The sequence below is a fragment of the Ursus americanus genome, chromosome 9 (assembly GCF_024610735.1).
Source record: "Ursus americanus isolate L20-20 chromosome 9, mUrsAme1.1.p, whole genome shotgun sequence".
Lineage (NCBI taxonomy): Eukaryota > Metazoa > Chordata > Mammalia > Carnivora > Ursidae > Ursus > Ursus americanus.
Genome location: NC_142135.1, coordinates 1,962,141 through 1,981,707, shown reverse-complemented (window position 1 = coordinate 1,981,707; position 19,567 = coordinate 1,962,141). Strand labels below are relative to the sequence as shown.

Genomic DNA, 19,567 nt, shown 5'->3' with positions numbered 1-19,567 from the left:
TGGGACGAATCACCTCGCTGCGTTGGCCGGTGCACATGAAGATGACAGCCTGGCAGAAGCAGGAGGGGAAGCTGTGAGGGACCCTGCTGCCCCCGGGAGCAGCGCCAGTGCCACCTCCCCGAGGGGCCTGTCCCGAGCCGGGCCCCGCAGCCACCCTCTCCACGGGGACGCTGCCTGGGCATGGCGTTCGGGGAGCTTCCCCGACCATCCCCCATGGTGAGAGCTGCCGAGGGCCCCTGTCTGTGCACGGGGACAGAAACGCAGGAAGGCTCATGGCAAGCACGCACCCCGGGAGAAGGAGCTGGAAAGACCACCATGATGCCTACAGACCAACTGGCAGAGGCGGTCAGACACAGTGGGGGATACACAGGCCCAGGACATTACGTGTAACCTTCCCTGGACTCGGGGGCCCGTGCAAGCGGCCCAACAGCTGGAGCAAAGGGTGCCCCCTGCCCTCACCTGCACAGGTACGGCCAGCCCTCCCCCCAGCGGCTTGCGACGAGACAGGGTAGCAAGACATGGCCTGGACCCCTGATCTCCTGAAAGGATCAGAAAGCGCCCCTTTATTCTCCTCACAAAGGCCCAATTTGCGGATTAGGGATTTGCTGGCAAGGCGCTGGGGCCGGTGCGGAGGGGACAGCCGTGTGATGGTTTTCCAGCACGAGAGGCGGCCAACAAAGACGGCTTTCTCCTCCCTCCAAGGCCGATCGTTTGGGTCCCACTCTGTACGGAAGAAACCCACAAACCAACGTGACTGCTGGACCGCAGGGCTGAGAGCGGTTTCCCGTGAGAAGAGCCGAGGCGGGGAGAATGCGCAGCAGGCTCCCGGGTTCTCGGGGGCTCTGGGAAACAGGCCGCTTTCTCGCGCACTCCGACCCCGGGCTTCACGCAAGAATGTCCATGACCCTGACGGGAGGGCAGGGGTCAGGGCGCGAGCCAGTCACGGGCTTGGGAAAACTGCTTCTGTTTAGCAGCCCAAGGCTGGTCATCAATTTCTCCAAATAATAAGTGACTCTGTTAGCTGATGAACTTTCTGGAGACTCGTCAAAGCCCAGAATGTCAAAACTGGCATGACTATGGCAATCCGTCCCCGCACACCCACGTGAAATAACAGCACTGAGGCCCAGAGGCCAGGAGCACCCCTGCCCTGTGCCCGGTGGGGAAGTAGGACGGGATTTCCAGCGAACTCATGGAGATGAAGCATGTCTTTCCCACTGTGGCCGCAAACACATGGAGTTCTGGCGGAAATCTACGCCGAGCCGGCTGACGGCAGCGCACGCTGTGGACCGTCCCCAGCGAGGGGCAGGAATCAGCCCAGACACACCAGCGCTGCCCACTGGCTGGGCCTGACCGAGTCTGAGACTGACCATGGACCCAGCCCGGAGGGCTGATGCCAGAGGGCTGACCTGCGCACAGCCACGGCCGGCACCCGGCTCAGATGGGAGAAGGTGGGCGGTGGGCACCCCTCACTCCCGCCAGGACCACCACCCTGCAGACAGCAGCCCTGACGTCTGCGAGATCAGTGTCACAGCCACCCCCGTGTTGAATAGGGTAGTATGTCATTTCACTGTTTACAGTTTGAAGAATTCCTGGAAATAATCTAATCTTTCATAATTTCTCAGAAACAATGCTGACCATTCTCTTCCTTTTTAAAAAATGTTGCTGAAAAACAACACATCTACAGTCCAACACAAAAATCAGAAATGCACAGCTCTGAATTCTTACGAAGAGAAGACTTGAGGCATGACACAGAACATCACTGGGACCCCCGACACGTCCCTCCAGCCCCCCAGCTGTCACGCTGCTCCCAACCAAGGGAAAGAGCGTCTGGCTTCCAACACTGCCCGTTACTTTGGCCTGGTTTTGACCACTCTCTTCTCTGGTTTCAGGCTTCCTTGGCTTGACACTCTGAGACCACACGGTGGGCTTTGCTGGCGACGGCTGACTCTTTCTGGCGCTACGGGCTCCGTGCGGGAATCCAGCACAAATGATGTGGCCGCTGCACTGCAGGCTGGCTGTCTTTCCAGCACTGTGCTACCGCGTCAGTCGCTATGAGCGTTCTTCTGCATGACTTCGGGTGAACACACATGTGCATCCCCACTGGCCGTGCACTTGGGGAGGGACTGCAAGGTCACAAGGAGAGAGAACGTGTGACTCTGGGAAGTGTTTCAGTGTCCGGAAGGGTGGCGTCCATCTGCTTCCATCGGCACAGGCTTCCGGCTGCCCCACAGCCTCCCAGCACTCGCGAGGCTGACTGCGTCGAGTACTCTGGTGCGTGCGAGGACACAGGCAGTGGCCGAGCACCGTGGGCGCCCTCGGCCTGCTTCTGAGGACATTCGTGCGCTTACTGGCCACGTGCCCTTCCCCTTTCATGACATGCCTGTCCCCTTTCGTGATGTGCCTAAGGCTTTTGCCCTTTTGTGTTTTTGAAATGAGTCCTCTGCCTCTTTCTTACTGATTTCTGAGAGATCTTCATGGATTACGGACATCAGTCCCTTCCAGACATGCGTACGCGAACACCGTTCACGCTGTAGGTTCCCTTGTCACTCGCTTCACGGTATATTAATTTAAGGAAGTCAAGCTGATCTACTTTATACTTGGTACTTCTTCAGCTGTGTAAGAAATGTTTGCTCGCCGTAAAGATGTGAAGACCGACTCCTGTGGGATCTTTTAGAGGCTTCCTTGCCGTATCTTTCACATGTAGGTCCACGACCCAGCCGAAGTGCTTCCGCGCACGGGAGGCGGGCTGCAGTAATGGACCTGCTGGCAATGGCAGTCCTGTGCATGCGCCCTCCTGGCCCCTCTCAGCCACATAAGAACGGACCATGGCCTGGAGCACTTTCTCACCAAGAGACAGAGCCTTCACAGCTGTGCCAGGCTTGCTGGCTCGTAAGACAACGTCTTTCCCTGTTTCAGACTTGATGCAGACGCCTTTGTTCTGCGAAAGCACGTGCATCCCATGGCACCTGGCCAAGCCCACTGCTGTGTCTGCCCCTGCGGAGAGGGGACAGGGTCCTTCTAATGCAGCACAAGAGGGATGCGTGCAAGCCAATGGCCCTGCATCAACCGCCAGGAGTGACCCGCTGGCCACAGGGGACAAGCCCACTGTGGGAGATGATCCTGCTGGCTCTTCTCTTCGCAGGGACTGAATGCACTGTCTCCCTGGCAACTCCAAAACCAAGATGCAAGGCTAGGGGTGTCTGGACTTGGACTGGTCATTTGCTCAACAGGATCCTTTTTCTCAGTTCAAACCCTGGCCAACGCAGCATCGAGCCCTGAATGGACCCTGCATTCCCTACTGCACGGCAGCACCCTTGCTCAAACAGCTCTTCAAAGGCTTCGTCCTAGTCCTGACACTATTACAAATGGTTTCACTTTTTAAATTTCAGTTGCACACTGTCTTCGGCCGAGCACACACTGTTTTCCTGTATACTGACCCTGCTTCCATCACTTATTAGCTCTAAATTACTGCAGATTCACCCACCTTTTCCAGCAATGCAGCCATGCTGTCTCTGATGGGGCTTCCTCCCCAGTTCTGCTCACACCTTATTTCTGTTTTGTGTCTTAGTGCAGTGGACACGCCCTCCAGTGCCGTGGGGAAGAGAACAGTACCAGGCCCCGCGTCTTGTCCTCAGTCCCAGGGGGGAAGCTTTTAACGGCTCAGCAAAGTGTGGTGCTAACCACAGGGCTTCTGAGGATACCCCCACCAGATTAAAGGCGCCCATCCACCAGCCTGCTGAGTTCTGCTCCCCGCCCTCGGTAGGTGCCGAATTTTACCAAGTGCTCTTCTCTCCCTATTGAGATGACTGAGCAGATTTTCTGACTCTATGAACATGGCAGTTACTTCTGAACGTAAACCAACTCCACCCCCCAGAATAAGTCCCACTTTGTAACGATGTATTACCCTTTTATATATTGCTACATCTAGCCTACTAGTGATCTGGTTAGGGGTTTTCTCCTATGCTCATGAGAGAGCATGTTACTTTCCTTTTTGTGACATGCTCATAGGAATTCGGAATCACAGTTTGCTGGCCTCGTAAAGCAAGATGATACGTATTCCCCCTTTCTGTATTTTATTTAAGAGTTTGTATAAACTGGTAATATTTATTCCTCAAATATCTGGAAGAATTCACCATTAAAATCATCTAGGTCTAGAGTTTTCTTGGTGGAATTTTAACAATGGAAATTAATTATTGATTTCATTTCTGTAAAAAATACCAGACTTTCCAGCCTTTCTGTATGTCTTTTCTAAAAGAAAAATTTGCATTTCACCCAAGCTGTCATATTTATTGACATAAATAAAGTTGTATCATAGTATCTTCAAACTTCTATTTTTCCTAGTGTGTGGTATCCATGACACAGTCACTGTCATTCCCAATACGAATAACTTGTCTGTGCTCTCTGTATCGTGACTAATCTCGTGGGATTTATTATTAATCCTTCCAAAAAAACAAATGTTGGCTTTGTTGGATTTGTCCAATATGCATCTATTTTATATTTCATTGATTCTGCTTTTTCCTATTTTCTTCAATTTTAGTTTGGTGTTGCTTTTCCAGCTTCCTGAGATTGAGAACGAGCTCCATGATTTTCACACTCTCTTCCTTCCAAGGGACGCATTCAGAGCTCTGCGGCGGCTGCACCCGAGTCTGGATTCGTCGCATTCTCTTTGTTGTTCACTTCACGATGGTTTCCAATTCCCACTGTGATTTCTTCTGATTCATGGGTTCCTTCAAACTGTATTCTTTTCATTCCCAAGCTTGGAAATTGCCTTTTTGGTACCAATGTGAGTGTAATTGCGCTGATCCGAGAACATACTCGGGGTCGCGTCATCCCCCTGCAACCCGTGGAGACCGGCTTTAGGGTCCAGACCGCACCGCGCACCCGGCAGGAACACACGCTCTCCTGTGGCTGGTGGCCGCGTCTGCAGCGACCATCCGGCAGGGGCCGAGTCCTCAGATCCTCACCGAATTTTCCTGTTTCCTTCACCAGTCGTCTCGACAGGCTTGTTAAGACTGTGGATTCACTATTTTCCTTTGTATTACTGCTGGTTTTGTCCTGTGTACTCTGAGGCCATGTCATCAGGCACGGAGGCAGAACCGCATCTTACATCTGACCTAGCGCACTGTCCCGCGAGGCACGCGCACTCTGACACGGGCCCGGGGCGCCAGTCTTCCTGGCTCTGGGGCCGCACGGTGTAGCTCTCTCAACACGGCTCTGGATGGGTATTTAACCGAGTCTGACAATCTGTGCCTTTTCACCAGAGGGGTCAGGCCGTTCTAATGGAGTTATAAACAAATTTGGTATAAATCTGCCATCTTATAATTTGTTTCCTGTTTTCCTGTTTTATTTTTTCCTTTTTTGGCTTTCTTTTAAATTAGTCAGATTTGTTTTATTATTTCACGTTTCTATTAACTTACTGAATAATTCACACTCTCGTGTTGTCCTTCGGTGTCCCCCACGTAAGGCGAGACACACCTCGGGCTTACCGCGAGCTGCCTTAGGCCACGGCTCCTGTCCCTTCTCCAAGGATGCAAACGCCGCTCACTCGTCCTCCTGTGCTACCGCCGGCCAGGCTCTTGGACTTGCTCCACACGCCAGCCCCACAGGGAGGGAGCATCGCTCAACAGCCAACGTGAAGTCAGATGCGTCCACACGTCAGTGTTTCCAGGACGCGCGGCCCCTTCCCGCAGCTGCCCGGGACCACTTCCCTCAGCTCCTGTCACAGTTCTGTCGATGGTAAGTTCCATCTGTGTATGTTTCTCTACCGTGTATGTTTTCATTCTACCTTCACTTCTGAAAAATATTTTCAGCAGGTGGAGAACTCCACGTGAGCAATGACTTTCTCTCAGCATTTTAACACCACCTCCCCGTGTCGTCCGGCTTCCAGGGATCTGCCTCAGGCGTCAGGCGTAAGTCTTGTCCCTCCTTGAAAAATGACGCGACTTCTTTTCTTGGGCTTTAATCTGCTTTTAGGATTTTCTGTCTTTGGTTTTCAAAATTTTATTATGATATGGTAAGGGTACACTTATCCTGTTTATCACAGAGGTTCTTCAAGCCGTGGCTTGAAATATTTGGACAGCCTTGGAAAATCCTCAGCCGTTACACGGTCAAATGCTGTTCGTGTCCACTCTCTCCCCTGCTTATCCAGGACTTCGGGCGTACGCGCCTCCCGTTTCTATCAGGTTCTACTCCCAGGAGGGCCGGTCAGGTCCAGATGAGTCCTGAGCAGCAAGCAGAACTGTCCACTCAGGACTCCGTCTTGGGCCCATACCACGGAACTAAGGTCAAAAAACCAGGTTTTTTTGTTGTTGTTTTTGTTTTTAAGATTTTATTTATCTGACCGAGAGAGAGGCAGTGAGAGAGAGAACACAAGTAAGGGGAGAGGGAAAGGGAGAAGCAGGTTCCCCGCTGAGCAGGGAGCCTGATGTGGGACTCGATCCCAGGACCCCAGGATCACAACCTGAGCCGAAGGCAGACACTTAACTGACTGAACCACCCAGCACCCCCAAAATGCCAGTTTTGAAAAGGCTCTTTGTCAAGTCAGACCCCTCAGATGGGGCCTCTGCCCCGAGTGGTTCCCACTCCTCCCCGAGCACAAAGGGCACCGGACGCTGTGCCGGCACCTAACGTCCACGGGCCACAGTAATCACTCGGCACCCACCTGCTGTTTGCCACCCCGCTGTGCTGTGGGAAGCAGGGCTCTGGACTTTTCTGCAATTTTCTGTTAAAGAATGGAGGGAGACAGGAGAACAGAAAAGGTGGGGAGGAGAAGAAACGGTCAGATAAGCACAAAGCAGCGGACAAGGCCTCACGGCAGAGCCCACCTTCAGCTCCGTGACAGGACTGAGCTGTCCTGGGCCTCGGGAAAGCTGGGGGCCGGGCTGGGCTCTGCCGACAATCTGGTGGACGGCTCCCTCCCCCACACGTAAGTCCTGGGTCTCGGCGTCCTCACCTGTCGGAACAGGTCTTCTTCCAGCTGCCAGATGCCTCTCGGGCAGCAGCCCCCGGTAAACGTCCTTCACCGCACACGCTCTGAGGTGCGGCTCCTGGCAACTGCCGGCCGTCTACAGGCCTGGCCCTCCCTCTGCTCTAGGGGACGGGACCGCACCAGGCCAACCCAGGGACAACACTGCCGGGGGGGGGGGGGCGCCGGGGCCCGAGGCCCACCCCCCCGGCCGGCCCTCTCCCCGGGGAGCCACACCTTCTGCACCACGCCGTAGCGCTGAACGGCATCGGAGAGCTGAGTTCTCAGGCGCTCCAGCTGAAGGTGTTCCTGCTGCAAAGAGAGAACGTGGGCTGTAAGGACAGCCAAGACCTTGTCCCGTCCCGTGGCCTCCTCCATCCCTGGGGCGCTTCGGCTCCCCAGCTCCCCATCCCCCACTCCGCCCCACCGTCTCACGCTGCTGTCACCGCGCTGCTGTTAGACTGCCCTGACCACCACCTGACACCATCGCACGCCAGCACCCTGCAGACACCATCCCAGCCGATCCCGCTTCTTCAACCCCGGCCGCGGAGCAAGGCGCTGCTCTAACACGCTGTGCGTGTCTGGTCCCCACGGCGAGAAGTGTCATGACTTCTACCTGACAGCTCAGGAAGCCTCAGCCTGAGTTCTGAGTGGCCCGTTCACGGCCACACAAGGGGTGGAGCCAGGCCACGAAGGCCGCGGACTCCAGGGCCCCACAGCAAATCACACGCCAGGCTGGGTCTCACCCAGTGGCAGAACTGCACTCATCGACACTCCCTCCCACCGGCAGGCACTCGGCAGCGCGCACGGCCTCCACCCCTCCACTGAAACAAGACTTCACGTCTTGTTCGCCAACGCACCCGGTGCCCAGGATGATGCTGGCACAGAGCTGGCCCAGCAAGGGGACGGACAAGTGGGCCCCAGAACCTGGTGCTGCCTGCTCGGGTCTGTGTGAGCACCACCAGGCTGCCAGGACCCGACCCTCATGCCTCTCCACGCAGCACAGGCACAAAGCCACACCAACGCCCTGTGCCCTTGCCCCAGGACCACGACGTGGACTCCTGGCCCCTCCTGCCCCCTCATCCCCTAGGAGAAGCACCCTCATCTCAAGTCACAGACAGCACGCCCCCCGCCGGGAGGCTTCTCTCTACCTCCCACCAGAACTCGGCCCCCGAGCTTGATGCCCGCCCTTCCGCCACCGTGTGTGAGCCCCTGCAGGAGAGCAGGGTCAGGGGCACCGGCCTTCCGATGGGCACTTTTCAGAGGGCTCGGCGTGGTCGCCATGTGACTGTGGCTCTGAGGAGCCTGTATGGTGTCTGGGGCAGGTTCTTGCGAGGGGCACCCTACGTGTGTCCCAGGACAGAGCCGAGAGCGCAGGGACTCTTCAGTGCTCTCCGCGCTGTGTGACCCAGCATCAGCCCCAGGTGACGGGCACAGCCTTTTCTCTAACGGAGCAGGGAGCAATTCCAGCCCCCCCCCACTCAGGCTGTCCTACCACCGAGCCGCGAGAGCCTCAGAGGGAACCTCAACGATGTCCTTCTCCCAGCATCTCGCACACAGTAGGTGTTCAATCAGTGCTTGCTGGGCTCTCAGATGGGTGGATGGATGGGCACACGGGTGGCTACATGGGTGGGTGGACACACGGAAGGACACATTAGGCTAAAGGCGATCCCTCCACCCCCCAAGGAACTCAAGCTCAGAGTCTCAGGGCACACAGGTGACAACAGGGACTGTGGACCCAGAAAAACCAGAGCGGCAACCTAGCTGAGACTCCTCGCTGGCTGCGACGCTTCGCAGACACTCTCCGGGCCTCAGCGTCCCTCAAGATAGAAAGGGCTGAGGACAGCATCAGGCAGGATGCCCAGAAGCGCCCAACGTGAGCAACTGTCAGAGCCAACGGTGGGAGGTGCCCGAGACACGCCCTCGGACAAGTCAGCAAACAAACGCATGGCGTGGACCCCCCAGAGCCCGAGAGCAGGGAGCAAAGCCACAAGTGAGAAGGTGACACACACACCGCGAAAGCCGCGTGGACGATGGTGCTGGGCCACAGGACCTCCCCCTGCAAAGAGCCACAGCGATTTGCACCAGCGTCCAGGACTAGGCACTCGTGTGTCGTCCTGAACCACCAAGGCCATGACTAAATCGTGGGCAGAGCAGAGGGCTGAGCAGGTCCCGTAGCCAGAGACGGCGGGCACACACCGTCCACCCGTCATGGACAGTGGACCCTGCTCCCCGGGCGCTCCTTCAACAATCGAAGCTTCACTCAGACTTTGCATGAGAGGATAATTTACCTTTTCTAAATAGAATGCACTCATTTTAACTCAATGGTTCATAACTGCTAGTTGTGCCGTGACCACCAGCTGGTTTCAGAACATTTCCATCACCCCAGAAAGTTCCTCGGGACCCCCTGCAGCCCGTCCCAGCTCCCCTCCCAGCCACACAAGCCCCGACCCCTGCGGTCGGCACAGGCCTGCGTTTTCTGGACACTCCAGACACTCGGGGCCCCACTGCACATGGCATCTGCACCGGCCTCTGCTCAGCGGACCGCTGTGGTCATCGGGTGGTGGCAGTGTCAGCTTCTCTGGCCTGTCACGAAGCCGTCGTGCACCTTCCACACCACGGTCCGACCTCTGTCTGCAGAGGCCGCACTTCCGCATCCCAGGCTGCGCAGGCGCCCGGGGCAGCATATGATGAGCGAGGACGAGCTACAACTTTACTCATGGACACGGCCCCTGTCCCAGGACGGCCAAGGGTTTCAGAGTATTTAACGTTTTGTGACACACACCTTCCAACCTTTGGGGATGGGACAGGACCTGGATAACAAAGATGGGGTTGCTGACCTAGTAAAAGGGGGTGAACAGAAGTAAGTGGCCAAGGGGAAGGGCTGCAGTGGTGGGGGAGGGGCTGTAGTGGTGGGGGAGGGGTTGCATGGGGGAAAGGGCACAAGGTGATGTGATGAGGGTCAGGGCTGTGGAGGGGCCGTGGCTCCAAGGATGCTGGCAATTGTGACCACGGCGATTATGTGCGTGCTCTGATGCTTGTGTGTGGCCTGGGGACAGCGGTGGCTGTGGTGAGGGGTGGCAGTGTGGGCGACAGGGAGGTGGGGGGGGGGGTGCCATCCGCCTCCGTCCAGACAACCAGTCCAGGACTCAGGGCCTCCGCAGCAGCGTCTGGCATACGGTGGGTGCCTACCGAGCGCACTGAGCTCTGCCCAGGCCAGCACAAGCATCCTGGGCCCACCAATCTCCCCAGGGCCCCCCCTGCCACAGCCCCCCAGCCCCAGGCCTTCTCCCCCTCCCACCCTCCAGCCCCCCACGGCCTCCAGGGCCACATACCCGGGAGCAGCCCCGCAGGAGCTCCGTCATCTGCCTCATGGTGCTAGTGCTGGCCGCGATGGTCTTGTTGGTCTCCTGCTGCGCTGTGTGCCTGAGGCAGGCCAGGGTGGGAGCCAGAGAAGAGAGAGGACAGGGAGGGACGGAGGGAGGGGAAGGCCACAGAGAGGGACCCGGCAGCACAGAGGTAACCAGACAGACAAAAGCAGGAGCAGGGAGGCAGGGGTCGCATGTGGCGGAAGAGGGAACAGGAGCAGGAGAGCCAGCAGGAAACACAGAGCCAGAGACACAAGAGGGCAGCCACGGGAGGGGACGAGGATCGGAGGCCCAGAGACAGACAGACAGACACACCCACAGATGGAGAAGGCAGCGACAAGGGTGAGGAAGGAGGGAGAGAATGACAGGGGTGAGCTTGGACTGGGGTGGACGGCCCACAGCGCCCATCACACCCGCGTGGCCGCTGCACACCCCGCATGCAAGCCGTGTCTGGGCCACGGCCTGGGCCCCCTGGTCTGGGGGTCAGCGCCTGCACCGCCTGAGGACCAGCCAGGAGCCTTTCCTGGGGGAAGGGCCCCCTGGGGGTCATCAAGGTCGTGAACTTGGGGGAGCAGGGTGGCCGCAGACATCCCTGGGACCACAGCCTCTGTGGGCCGGGATGGCTCTCCCACCTCCAGAGCCGAGAACACTGGTGGCCGGGCCCAGGTTTGTGGTTCTGAGTGTGACCTCAAAGGGACTGAAAAGACCAGCTCCTCACCTGCTTGGGGGTGCCCACGGCCCCCATGGACGGAGTGACACCTGGGGCGAACCCAGCCCTCGGGCCTTCTGCAGGCTCAGGCTCCGGAGAAGAGCCCTCTTGACTCTTGGGGCTGCAGGCTGATGCCCCCTTTGCTCCCTGCAGGACCCTGCGTGGCAGGGGTGGGGGCACCGTCTGACCTGGGCCTGGGTCCCTGACACCTACCCTTGGGCCACACAGAGGGTGCAGCATAGAGCGAGGCGGGGGGGGGGGGAGCGGGATGGAGAGGAGCCCCCAGGCCAGCCTGGGAGGGGGCCGCCTGAGGACTGCAGCGTGAGCACCCTTTCCACCAGGCCACCAACAGATTACGGGAAAGAGTGGAATATGGTTTTTCCCCTCAGATTCACTCACATCACCGCGCACCACTGAGCCCCCCCATTCTCCTTGCTGCACCTCCTCCTGTGACCCCCCCAGTCCCTCCCACCCCACGGCCCCTCCCAGCGTGGGGCCACGCTGCTCAAGGGCTTTGCTGGCCCCTCGCCTCCCTGCCCTCCCGTGTCTGCTTCTGCAGCTCAGGCCCTGGACCACCCTCTTCGCTCCCCACGCTCACTTACTGGGTGCTCTCCTTTAGCCTCATGGCCTTAAGTCACCTGCGTGCCACCATCCCCCAGACACGCCCATACCTGGGCCTGAACTCGGGCCTGGCCCCGCCAACGGCCCGCTGGGCACCTCCACCCAGATGTCCAATGGGCATCTCAAACTCCACATGCCCAAACCGCCCACCCCCCGCGGGCCCACTCACAGCAACTCCGTCCCTCTAGGCCCTCCAGCCAAAGCCCTGGGGCCGCCCTTCCCAAAGCCTCTCTCCTCTCGTTCTTGAGAGCAGCACGACCCTTGGGCACTGACCCAGACTCCAGCCGCCTCTCGTCCATTGCTCCTGCGTGCCCCCAACCAGGCTCCCGCCAGCCCCCTCATGCCCAGCGCTGCATACACCCCACGGCACCCCGCAGCTGGGACATCCCGTTACAGGAGTCCGGCCACGCCCTCCAAACCCCAGAGCTCTTGGGTATGGCCACATGTGTTCCGTGGAAGCATAGTCCCCACTCCTGTCACTTCATCCCCGTTCTCACCGTGCTGGACAGAGCCCGCCTCAATGCGCGCGCCCCCCTGCCACCTCTGCAGCCACCCTGATGGACAACGGGTACGGGCAGCCACGCCCAGGGCCTGCGACCAGGAACAGCCGTCCAGACAGAGGGCACTGGACAGACAGGGGCAGCGGGGCAAGTGCCTCCAGTTCACGGAGGCCACCTCCCCCAGGAGGGCAGGCTCGCCCCCACCCCACACTTGTCCCGGCCCCTACCACCCTCTCCACTTCTGCCCTGATGCCACCAAACTCCTGGCAGGGAATACGTCACACAAAGTGCTCGCATTCCCACCCCGCTGTGCCCATGGCTTCACAGAGCCTCTCCCTAGGACGCAGAAGCAGTGTGCGGAGATAGTCCCTATCACAGACTGGGACAGCCAACGTTCTCATGCTGCTACAGTGTTGGCGAGTGATGTACAGTATTTCTTCCCCTAGACTCCTTGCTCAGGTGTTGGCGTCAGCCCAGTGCTGACCTACGAAAGGTGAGCGCTGTCTGCATTCTGGGGGAGCGTGTGGTGTTGCTACGACCTCTGCTCTCAACACCTGATCCTGGGTGTTGGTGGGAATGTTTTTAAGGACACATGTAAGTCTTCCAATTATAGATATAGAGCTATTTAGATTTTCCCTTTCTTTCTGAGTCAGTTTTGAGAATTCATGTCTTTTGAAAATTTTTCTGGTTCATCTTAAGTTATGAAGTATCAAGTTATTGTCATAATAGATTCACAGTATTTCCCCATCAGCTTTTTCACGTTGGATCTGGAGTCCTGGTCTCCCTCATTCCTTTTCTGTTTCTATTATTGGTTCGTGTTTTATTAATGAATGAACTTTATTGTATCTATATGCTCTCTCTCTCCTTCCTTTGTGACCAGCTTGCTGGCTTCTGAGGCGGCCTGTGAGATGCTGGTTTTCTGTATTCTCTGCTGTGAGCAGGCGAGCCCTGCTCCCCCCTTTCCACGGCCCCTCTCACTGTGTCTGCAGCCCTCCCTCCTCGTGTTTCATTTTCTGCCTGTCTCCTCCCGTGCATGGCGGCACAGGCTGTCCGCGTCAGACACCCCGTCGTGCTGTGAGGGGATCTCTCTATGAGGCTCTTTATTAAAACGAGCAGCATGGAGATGGGCCATCTCCAGACGTCCTTATGGCCCTGGCTGCCTTGACCTGACCGATGGGCGCCCCCCAGAACCCCCACGATAGGGATAATAGATCATGACCAAGAGATTTCATCCCAGGAGCGCAAGGTTGGCCTAACACTCAAAGAACAATGAATGAAATGCTCATATTTACAGAATAAATTTTAAAAGGAGAAAACCATCTCCATAAATTACACGGAAAAAGCATTTGATAAAATTCAACACGTATTCATTATAAAAACTCTAGGAAAACCAGAACAAAGAAGGGAACTTGTTCAGCTGGATAAAGAGACGCTAACAAAGTCCCAGGACACAAGGCAACACACAAAATCGGGTGAATTTCTGCGTACTAGTAGCCAACAACTGCAAAGTAAACTTTAAATAATAATTTGTATAATAGTATAAAAAACACTGAATCGTTCATGATAAATTGAATAAAGTACATACAAAACCTGCACGCGACCCTACAAGGAACGGCTGGAAGAAGCGAAGAGACGGAAGAACGTACAAATCAGGGAAATCCTGACCATATTCACGGGCTGGAAAAGTCAAGATTGTTAAGCGGTCCATTGTCCTTACGCTGGTCTACGGAGTCAGTGCAATCGCAAGTAAAAGTAAAGCAGGACGTGAACGCAGCAGAAGTTGACAAGCTATTCTCAAATCGATATTGAAACGCACAGCACCGGAAGAATCCAAAACAATTCCACAAATAGACAAAGCTGTAGGCGTCCACAGCGGTGTCAGGACGTACTCTAAAACCAGTGATTAAGACAACACGGTGCTGTCAAAAACACAGACATACAAACCAACGACACAGAATAACCCCAAATGCAGCCACACATACACGGTAAGTAATTTTCAGGAAAGGTGCCAAGGTACTCACAGGAGGGAAAGGAGAATTCTCTCAACAAATAGTGTTGGAATAACCAGATAATCACGCTAAAAACAAAAAAATCAGCCTGGACTCCTGCCCCATTGTGCATTCCCAGGGCCTCAGGCGAGCTCAGGGAAACTCAGGGGCTCAGGCAGGACACACGGTAGGCAGCCAGCAAGACCCAGGAGCCCCCAAGCCTCCGGAGGCCAGGCAAGTCCGTGGAAGGGGAGCCGCCCAACCGAGGCTGCACAGGGAAGCAGGGGTCAGGCGGTGAAGTGAGGGGCCATGTTGCACACACAGTGTGGCCAGGGTGGGCAATCAGTGGTCAAAGGAGGGCCTGGAGGCTAAAGCCCAGGAGCTCTGGAGGAACAGAGCAGGGAGGAGACATGTTTGGGCAGGAGGGCCAGGGCGGGTGAAAGTGAGGGGCACCCGTGGCCACCAGCTGCATCTCTGCAGGGGACAGAGGGCCATGGGAACACCATGGATGTGTGCTCCCCCAACACCCCAACATAGGAAGGAAGCAAGAGAAGGAAAGAGGCTGGAACAAGGAGTAGGAGACAGCAAAGGAGAGTGACACATGACCCACCCCAGGGAAGGCAAAAGCTCAGGAGAGCACCGGGGCTGCACAGGCTAGAAGCTTCTAGAAGGAGGGACTATCTCAACAAAAAGACAAAAAAAAACAATTCAAAAATGGGCAAAAGGTCTGAACACACATAAAAGACATAAAAATGGTCAACAGGCCCGTGAAAAGATGCTCAGTGTCGTTAGTTATCAGGAAATACAAATCAGCATCCCAGCGAGAGAGCACCTCATCCCCACAGATGGCCACGGTCACAGACGGGTAACAAGTGTCGGCGAGGACGTGGAGCAGCCGGAAGCCTCGCGCACTGCTGGTGGGAAGGTAAAGCGGAGCGGCCACTGTGGAAAACAGTCCAGCAGCCCCTCAGCGTTATGCACAGCTAAGCCCAGAAATCCCATGCCTAGGTATCCACGCAAGAGAACTGAAAACGCACATCCACACGCACTCACAGCAGCCTGCCTCATTACAACCAAGACGGAACCATCCGAGGCCGTCAGTTGGTGAGGTATGTCTTAGCCCGCATGGGCTGCTGAAACAAACACCACGAGCCAGACGCCGCAGAGACAGCAGACACGTCTTCTCACAGGCTGGAATCTGCACGTCCAGGATCGGAGCGCTGGCGGCTTCCATGTCGAAAGAGGACCACCTTCCAGTTCAGAGACAGCATCTCCTCCCCGCTCTTCACAGGGTGGGAGGGGCCAGGGAGCTTCTAGGGTCCTTTTACAAGGGCCGCCCCCATAGGACCGGCTCCCTTCCTGAGGCCCCGCCTCCTAGCCCCATCCCCCCCGGGGTTAGGTTTCGACCTAGGGATTTGGAGGGACATCCATGCAGTGGCATACTGCTCAGCCGCACAGAGGAGTGAAGGACAGGTCTGTGCCCCACTGCAGAGCAACGTGATGTGCCCTGCGTCCTCCCGGAGTCACTGGTCCCTTCCCTTCTGCCAGCAGGATGGGAAATAGCAGAAACCGGCCCCTTCCACCTTTCCCTTGGTCCTTCCTAGATACGTTCAAAATCCCTTCCCCTTCACCCCCTTGTCCCAAGGAAATCCAAAAGCCATAGAAGGCCTGGGTGGAACAGGCTGGGCTGGGGGTGGTACCGCCATCCTAGAGCTACGCCCTTGGGTAGGTTCTGGGAAACCAGGAGGAACCTATCCGTGTTTTGTGGGCCCGGCATGTGCTCACCGACCCCAGAGCCCCTGAGGCAAGCACCCAGGCCTGCCCTTACCCAGTCCGACAGGCAGGGCCGAGGCTATCCCCCAGCACAGCAGCGTGGCCATCGGGGATGCTCAAGGGTCCCAGCTGCCTGGAGTCAGGAAGGTCACCAGTCAGGCAAGAGCTCAGTCCCTGACCCACCAGGCCGAGGGGACAGTTGTCAGGTCCTGCACGGCAATCCTCCCTGCCTCTCCTGCAGTTCCCTTCACCCACAGTGACAGTCTACTCCTCCAACTTGTCTTCACGGCCATCCATCATGCCACGGCCTTCTAGAACCTTCCACTGGCTTCCCACTGCTTTGGAAATAAAGCTCGAGCCATGTGCCAGGCCTACAAGACCCACATGGTGTGGCCTGTGCCCACCTCACTAACCCCCGGGCTGCAGGCCCCCGCTCTGGGGGGCTCCTCCAACACGCCCACTGCTGCTTTCCAGTCGACGGCAGTTTGAAGAGTGGCTGCAAGTTTTTGACCGCTCTCCCACCGAGAGGTGGAGTTGAGTCCCTTCTCCTTGAATCTGGACAGGCTCATTCCCACCTTCTTCGCTCCGTCTGCGCCCTGAGCTCAAAGAGTTCAGCACCCATGAGGCCACCATGCCACAGGGAGCCCAAGCCACGTGAGAGCCCATGCACGGATGCTGCGGGGGACACCCGAGCTGAGTTCTGCATCAGGCTGCTGACCGTCAGTGGTGAAGATGCTTCCAGATATTCCCGCCCCAGCCGCAGAGGCACCCCAGCTCTGCGTGCTCTCAGCTGAGTCCCAGACATCCTGGAGCCGACACCAGCCTCCTCACAGCACCTGCCAAACTGTCTCGCCCTCTCCGAGGCTTTCAGTCCCACGGGCCTCCAGGCCTTGAGCCTGGCCCCAGGGCTGCTGTCATGTTTCCCCTAGAGACGGAGATGAACATCATGTCCAACTCCTGACAGCGTCCCCAGGTTCAGACGGCAGGTGCACGCACCTCCACCACCCAGAGAGCCGTCCTCGCAGCTGCGTGCTCACCCGAGGCGGGGAAAGCCCTCCTTCCCCCGCCTCAGCTCTCCAACGCAGCCCAGGAGGAGTGAGCGGCAGATCTCAGGTCAGCCCAGGTGATGGGGCCAACGCCTCCGCGGATGACTTCCGACAGCAGAGGACAGAGCAGGCTGGAAGTGCAACCCCCCAACCCTAGTTCTTAAGCCAGTCCCAGCTCCGTCTCTGCAGCCATGTGCGCTCGTGATGGTGCGGGAATGAGAGGCTCACGTGGCCCAAGATCCTGCTGGTCTGAGCTCTGGGAGAGGAAGTCAGACGCTGCCTGGTGCCTCTGCAGCAGCCCTGGGCCGTCAGCACCAAGCCCCCCCCCAGGAGCCCCAGCCCCAAACCGCGCTGGATCAGTGCGATCCAGGCCTCCCTGATCCCCTCCGAGCCAATCCTGACGCACAAACCCTGCCGAGGGGAGGAAAGTGCTGCCCACTCGGAGCCAGGGGTGCCCCAGGGCCCCACCCCGCCCGCCGGGGCCTCTGCCCTGCCCCCCTACCCCACCCACCGGGGCCTCCGCCCTGCCCCCCCACCCTGAGCAGACACCTCGTACACACACCCCCACACAGGGCCACCCCGAACTGCACAGGATCAAGTGAAAGGAAACGCGTGCAGCACCCCCACAGACCTGAGACGACCAGTCAGAAAGTCCCAGGGAGACCGTCCCCTCGGTCACACACTAGGAGGGGGACGCTGGGTGGTCACCTCCCTTCTCCAGGCTGGAAGCCCCCTTTGCGAACACAGACTCACCCCAGTGTTGCAAACCAGGGAGAGGGAGGGGTGCTGTCGGGGTTGGGCGAGAACGGAGAGCAGGTGTGCAGACGGCAGCAGCGGCCCGCAGACCGGCCCCAGCACCTCACGGGGACAGGGGCAGCCTGCCAGGTGCCTGGCCTCCACCATTGAATGAGGACCTCACCCCTGTGAAGCGGGTGGGTGAGGCCGGTCACTAGGGAAAGGAGGCACTGCCATGGCCCCCGTGAGGACGGGTCAGGGCTCCAAACCACCCACCCTCCCCCTCTCTTCCCTCTTCCCAGGCACATCTGCCCCGTCCAGTCCAGTCTCCGGGCAGAGGCCCCACGACACAACCGGTGATCAGCGAGCGCCCCCACACAGGCCTCCAGGCAGAGCTCTGCTCCTCCCCTGCCAGGCCACCCTCCAGCAACACGGGGCGGGGTCCTCGGACCTCTGGGGACTGCAGCAGAGCTCCTGAGCTGGGGGCCCAGGCGGCCGCCATACCCTCCAGCACTGCTACCATCTGAGGCATTCTCCATCCCCCCATGGCCCCCTCCACCCGCACCCCTGCTCTGGGCTGACCCCCCACTGCAGCCAGGTCTGACTGGATCTCTGCGGGGCTGAGCCCAGCACTAGGCAGGGCCACCATCATTGCTTCTTTCCCACAGAACACCCCCAGTAGGGTCTGGTTCCACACGTCACAGATCGGGACACCCGGGTCACACTGCATGCCACACAGCCAGAAGGGGACAGGCCGCTCCCCCACCCCACTACTGCAGCCTGTGAGGACATGGCTCCAGGGTGGAGCTGGCCCAGGAACCAGGCTACGGACGCAGTGGGGTGCCAGGGTGTGCAGTGCGGGATGGCAGGGGAGGCCATGGTGGGGCGCTGGGGGACACACCGTGGGAGGGCCTCTGGAGTAGAAGAGGCAGGCCATGCTGGACAACAGGATGGCACAGGCATCCCTGGGGGTGCCCAGCTGCATGGGCCTCCAGACTCGTACCCAAAGCACTGCCCCTGGGGCTGCCTGTGACCCCGGGAACGGGATGCAGCAGTGACAGGTTTCCGGTGGCAGGAACTACAGAGCAGCCTCTGAGAGAGGTGGCGTTAGGCAGATACTGGAAGAAGAAATGCCCCATATGAAGGTGGAGCAGTGAGCAGTGGGAGGTTGGCATGCACCCCCACGCACCCCGGGCACGGCCACCCACCCGCCTCTGCTTTCTGCCCTTCAAGGTCCACCGGTCCTGGCTCGGGGCCCCCATGACCACTCTCCTGGTGGCTGCTGCGCCCCCAGCCCCGTGCAGGCCCTCCCTATGCCTCAGCGAGGCCGGAGCCCCCAGACCCCTTCACAGACACCAATGCAACAAACAGGGGAGAGCTTGTCTGCACCTCGACCACCACGGGACTCAAGCATGTTGCGAAAGGCAGGCAGCGCGGTGCAGCCCTCACGCCTGCTTGGAGGAGCTGGGACCACCAGGGCCCCACAGCTGGGGAGTCCTCCCTGTCAGCCCAGAAGGAGCCTCCCCGCCTGCTGTGAACACCGGCTAACGACATCCAGGTGTGGGCTGAGCCCCATCACCCTGACGCTGTGCCCACGAGGCTGAGGGGACAGCCCCCTGGCCACAGGCACACTGCTCACACAGGGCTCCTGGAACGCCCACCCATCCCTTCCACAGCAGCCTGGGTGAAAGCCCCCTGAGACAGACAGACAAGGTCTCGCGGCCACTAAGCTTCACACCACAGGGGAGAGAGACGAACCCGGCCACCTCGGCCGATCGGGGAGCCTATGATGGTGTGCCCAAGGCAGGGTCCCCTCACAGTCCTGACACAAATGGCAAAGCCCACATGTGTCTCGTGCAAGGC

General features: G+C 58.3%; 1 protein-coding gene across 12 annotated transcripts in view; it reads right to left on the bottom strand.

Moving 5' to 3' along the window:
- Positions 1-19,567, bottom strand: part of TSNARE1 (t-SNARE domain containing 1) — a 153,817-nt gene that overhangs the window by 73,560 nt on the left and 60,690 nt on the right. For 9 of the 12 annotated variants that reach the window (XM_045778044.2, XM_045778047.2, XM_045778038.2 and 6 more), the window contains 3 exons: positions 10,300-10,390; positions 7,202-7,276; positions 6,662-6,721 (listed from right to left, as the gene is read on the bottom strand). In XM_045778044.2, the coding sequence (XP_045634000.1) occupies positions 6,662-6,721; positions 7,202-7,276; positions 10,300-10,390 (226 nt within the window). The remainder of the gene's footprint in view (positions 1-6,661; positions 6,722-7,201; positions 7,277-10,299; positions 10,391-19,567) is intronic. The other 3 variants (XM_087864556.1, XM_087864557.1, XM_087864555.1) reach the window with 2 other exon arrangements.